The sequence below is a fragment of a genome (genome assembly GCF_019968985.1).
Source record: "MAG: Porospora cf. gigantea B chromosome Unknown PgB_NODE_1774_length_4856_cov_1191.9, whole genome shotgun sequence".
NCBI classification, from domain to species: domain Eukaryota; phylum Apicomplexa; class Conoidasida; order Eugregarinorida; family Porosporidae; genus Porospora; species Porospora cf. gigantea B.
The window spans coordinates 1-4,856 of record NW_027178738.1 but is presented as its reverse complement, the minus strand read 5'-3'; the positions used below and the strand labels follow the sequence as shown (position 1 = coordinate 4,856).

The following is a 4,856-nucleotide window of genomic DNA, read 5'->3' as shown; positions in this document are numbered from 1 at the left end:
GATCGAGAAAGCTAGAAAAATGCCAGATGATTCAGGTGGTTCTGAGAACCGATTTGTTCTTTAAAAAACCTTCCATTCAGTGTACTTATTACTACCACCAAGATCTGCACTAATTGGAGATGAACGATGCCATCACTGGCAATCACAAGTCTCCTTTACAACCTCCTACACTTCTCAAGGTCAAGTATCCCCTGTATGCTTCAGCGCAATCCATTTTCAGGGTAACTGCATTCGGCAGGTGAGTTGTTACACACTCCTTAGCGGATTCCGACTACCAGGGCCACCGTCCTGCTGTCTAAATACAAGTGAGTGAAGGTTTAAGCACGCAAGATGGGCTAGAACCAAGCTGCCCCTAGGGCAGCTATTGCTTAATTTGTTTGGTTAGGGAGGCGGGTTCTGAGGGGCCCCGTTGTCGTTGCGATGGTGGGCTGTCCGCTGCATCACCCATGTCGTCAAGCGCGTAGCGGCTTGCCGCTGTAGCGGGTTCCATGTGGAGCAGCGGATGAGCTGGGTCCATGCCTCGAACTGATTTGGGGATTCCCGTTGGACGTGGATGAGGATGCGAGGGTCAGGGCTCTTGCCTGCCCAGTACTGGAGTACAAACCACGCTAGGTGCGTTGGCAGAAGCTTGAGGAGTTTGGTCGTATTCGTCGCTGGCGCCGTTCTGGACAGGCGTGCCAGGACTCTCTCTGTCGTGGCCGACTCCGCCATGCGCTCAGCCTTCGTGGTGCCGATCTGGCGGAACCGAATCAAAGCGCGTAGTGTGTCGAAGGACACGCTTATCTTGAAGAGAGCCTGCAGGCCTTCTGCTAGTGCGTCTCGCAGTTGTGTGATAGACATTCTGCTCATCAGATGCTCCCCATAGCGGACAGAGCCGCAGACGAATGTCAGATAGTGGTTGCGCAGTCTGACTGGGTGTGTCGTGGTCCTGTTGACCAGCAGGGGTCCTCTGAGCATATCGACCCTTGCTCGGATCAGGGGGACCCGAGGCGCGACCGTGGCCTCGCTATTCAAGCCGCACGAATCGAGGTGGATGCCCAAGTACTTCCCACTGCGCCTCGACGGAAGGGGGGAGTTTCGGTAGTAGTAGGTTATTTGCGACGTCGAGAGGCTCCACGACTTGGCGACAGAAACCTTCATGTCGAACTCCTCGGCCCACACAGCGAGAACGGCCAGTGAGTCCTCGATCGCCTTTGGCGTGCCTTGGAAGGACACGTCATCGCTGAACATAGTACATGCACAGCCTACTCGTTCGACAGATGACGCCAGCGGGTCCATGACCATAAGGAAAAGGACCGGCGACAGACATCCCCCTTGCGGCACACCTGAGGTGGTTTCGAACGTTCCTGATAAGGTATTGCCAACCTTGACTCGCATAAGCTGGGAGGACAGCATGTGGAGTGTGGCTTCGAGCACTGACGGTTGAAGTTGGAGGTCCCTGAGTTTCCGCTTCACCTTCCACTTGTCGACGCAGTCGAAGGCCCCCGTCAGATCTATGAACGCACTGTCGTATCCGTTTTGGATATTCCTGTCGACCCTCTTTAGAGCTGTCTCGACAGCCTTTCCCGGAATGTATGCGTACTGACACTCGCTTGGTCGGTACGATTCCAGAAGATACGTGAGCAGTGTTGCCTCAATGGCCTTCCGGGCATGGGACAGGAGACAGACAGGTCGATAGGACGCCGCTTCTGACGGGTCCTTTGTAGGTTTTAGCAGGGGGCGTACGATGGCAGATCTCCAGGCACTTGGAAGGGAGCCTGTTGCGAGCGATCTTGAGAGGATGAGAGTGAGGAAGGAGGCATGCAGAGCAGGCGCAAGCTTCATGAATTCACTCCGTATGGCGTCAGAACCCACCGCCTTCCGATTCGGAAGCTTTCCTATGCAGGATGCCAGCCTTGTGGCGAAGTCCTGCGGCAACTGGTTGTCTGTGGGTTCGGCTAGCTGCACGTCTTCAGGTCCGCAACGTCCCTGCAGGAAGACCATATAGGTGTCGGGATCCATCTGGTAACCCAGCGTGCACCCCTCAGCTCGAGAGGCTTGCCATTTCCTCATGCGGGTGGCGATCCTGTTTGTCTCAGTGGGTATATCCTCCATGACTACGCTCGCTGTATGTCGTTTGCGGGAGCGTGTGAGGGACCGGATGCGCCTGCGTACTCGATTTGCTTCCACTTTGCGACCTTCTGACAGTAGTACGCGCTTCCGGCGACAGAGAGCCACAAGCTGGTCGTCAAGGTCAGTCCGAGCCGGGGAGGTGTAGCTGTGCGTGCGGCGGAACGGACGTAGCAAGAAGTTTGTGTACTCCTCACACAGGAGATTCGGAGACAGGGTCGTTGACTGGAGTCGCTCATAGAGCTTGGGCCCCTTTTCCTGGTAGAAGTTCGCCGCATTCCTGCAGCTACCTGAGTTGTAGGCACGCCGCCACCGCGGAAGGGGCTGTCCAGCGCCAATGAGCGAGACTATCTGAGGCCGGTGGCCCGAGGGCAGAGGGTCGACGATCTCGGGAGCAGTGCAGTGTACGCCTTTCGTGAGGCATATGTCGATGGTGGACGTTGCCTCCGGGCAGCCAGACTTAACGAAGGTCGGTAATGTGGCGCTGGAGATAGCCCAGCCATCCCTCTGTGCTATCTGGACGAGACGACGGCCGCGTGGTTTATCTGTCGTGCACCACACGCGATGTCTCGCATTGAGGTCACCCACAACGAGGCACCTATGGTAGTTCGCAAACAGGGAGAGTGTAGCTTCAAGTACGTCAGGAGGAGTCTGAGGTGACATGTAGCTCCCTGCGATCACCCTGTCCGCAACCTGGACGGCGATCAGCTCAACTACGTAGCGACTCTCTGGCAGGGGAGAACGGTACTTGAGGAGGGCACGGTGCCGTATGTCGGAGCGAATCCAGCAGCAAGTACCTGCGCGATGCGCGGGATTTCCTCGTATCCAGATCTGACTGAATCCACACGGTGGTTGCACGTCAGACTGCCTAGCTTCGAATAGGAACAGCACGTCCGGCTTCAGGCTGCGTATGTACGCGTCGAGTTGGTGGCGCTGCCACCTGAGGCCGTCAACGTTCCAGAAGAAAATTTTGAGGTCAGAGAGTTTCCTTCGGACGTACGAGAAGCTTAGAGAAATAGCCGGAGGGCTTAGTGGGTCTTATGCGAATACCGCAGCTCACTAGGTCGGCACCGCCTCCCCGGTCCGCGGTGTAGCCTGTAGTGGTTGAGGGCCTCGCAGCGCTCTGGATGTCCTCAGCATTGGTTGACGTGCCGGTCGCACTTCCGGAGGGGGCCGTAGCGGTTGTGGGAGTCGTCGTGCTCTGGCTGGCCTTGGCCATAGCTGCGGTATCGGTGGTGTCGATATCGCCGCTCAGGCCCATGATGGGTTCTGTGGTGGTTGAAAGCGTCGTGGTGGTCAGGATGTTCTCAGCCATAGCTGTCGCATCGGTGGTGTCGAAATCGCCGCTCAGATCCACGGTGGTTGAATGCGTCATAGTGGTCTGGTTGTCCTCGGCCGTGGCTGTCGTGTCAGTGGTGCCGATCTCGCCGCTCAGATCCATTGTGGGGTCTGTGGAGGTTGAAGGCGTCGTAGGGGTCTGGGCGTCCTCGGCCGTAGTGGGAGCCGTTGTTCTCTCGGAGTTCACGGTCGACGCTGTCGTGTGGGCGGAGTAATAGGTGTTCTCAGTCTTCTCGATCTCCACAATATCTTTGGCCAAGGGTGAAGTGTTCAAAGCAGACCATTCCGTTGTTGCAGTTATGAGCTGGGCTGGGGCGGTGCACTCCGAGGAGGAATCCTCTACGACTGCGGAATCAGTAGTAGACCGCTTCCCCGGTGACTGAGACGGGCCGGTTGGTCGAGTGAGAGAAATGCTCTTCGTGGAGGAATCCTCAATTGTGGAGTCAGCAGCTCCTCCTGTGGAGTCCGTGGTAGACCGCTGTCCAGGTGTCTGAGTTATGTCATCGAACCGCATGCTTGTCTGCGTCGAGTCAATCTCCTCTGCTACGGACCATAGTGGGTGAGATGGAGTCGTGCTGCGATTGTGAGCTTGGTCATGAGCCTCATCCCGGCGGACAAACGGCTCTCTGCAGTTGGAATTGCCCTCCCGAGGAATCCTTAGGAGCCCAATCACCCAAGTCAGGTAATACTGAGGTTCGGGTCTACTGGGCGCGGAGGTGCTGGGAGACATTGCGTTGAGATCGCGTGGCCTTGTGTCCTTGGATCCATTGAAGAGGTTCCCGGAGGTTTGCTGGGGAGATGAGGTAGGGGTCGTGGTTTGTGGCGAGTTGCCGTTCAGTGAACTCAGTTGGCCGCAGTGCAATGCGAGCCTAGGGCAACGACAGGTAAGGGTCAGTTTTGGGCGTGCGCAAGGACAGATTCCTCTTGGCGATCATTGCTGGCATTCCCTGAGGCCTGGGTTCCGCCATATTTGGGTTCATTGGGAACTTGCCCGTCGCTTGCCGACTCCGGAGTTATCGTATCACCATGAGATTGGGGGTCGAATTCTACAATCTTGATGCCAGTGCTAGTGGTAAGGACGTCAAAGCGGTTCCTGAAGTACTGTGTACCAGAGTTGAAGCCCAGTTTGTCGAACCTAGCCAATTCCCTTGAGCACCTGAGGGCTTCGTATCGTCTGTCTTCGACAGAGGCACCCGCCTCCAACACGGGGTCCCTAAGAAGCTGGAGATGAAGTCGCCCCCCTCCCGTGGACCGACCTGATTTTATCAGTTCGACAAGGTCGTCGTAGAACTTCGTTTGTACCATAATGGCGGCGACATTGTTTCGTATCTTCCGAACATATGTATCTTATAAACATCTCCGAGCCCACGAGACTGAGCTACAAATATCTTGCAGTCTTCAGATTTAAA

At 56.3% G+C, this 4,856-nt stretch overlaps 2 protein-coding genes across 4 annotated transcripts; both read right to left on the bottom strand.

Annotated features, from left to right (window-relative positions):
• Positions 1-381: 381 nt before the first annotated feature.
• KVP17_003551 (uncharacterized protein) lies at positions 382-4,177 on the bottom strand (the record flags this gene model as incomplete). Of its 3 annotated transcripts, XM_068520987.1 has the most annotated exons (2): positions 382-3,042; positions 3,110-3,967. In XM_068520987.1, coding segments are annotated over 2 exons (3,519 nt in total), but the record flags the coding sequence as incomplete, so codon positions are not given. The 3 variants fall into 3 exon arrangements, with proteins under 3 accessions (XP_068377771.1, XP_068377770.1, XP_068377769.1); XM_068520986.1 differs by lacking the exon at positions 3,110-3,967 and having other exon boundaries at positions 382-2,772; XM_068520985.1 differs by lacking the exon at positions 382-3,042 and having other exon boundaries at positions 3,086-4,177.
• Positions 4,178-4,338: 161 nt separating this feature from the next.
• On the bottom strand, positions 4,339-4,752 carry KVP17_003552 (uncharacterized protein; the record flags this gene model as incomplete). The annotated part of the gene is made up of 1 exon (XM_068520988.1): positions 4,339-4,752. The coding sequence occupies one exon, from the start codon at positions 4,750-4,752 to the stop codon at positions 4,339-4,341; it is 414 nt and encodes a 137-aa protein (XP_068377772.1).
• Positions 4,753-4,856: the final 104 nt, after the last annotated feature.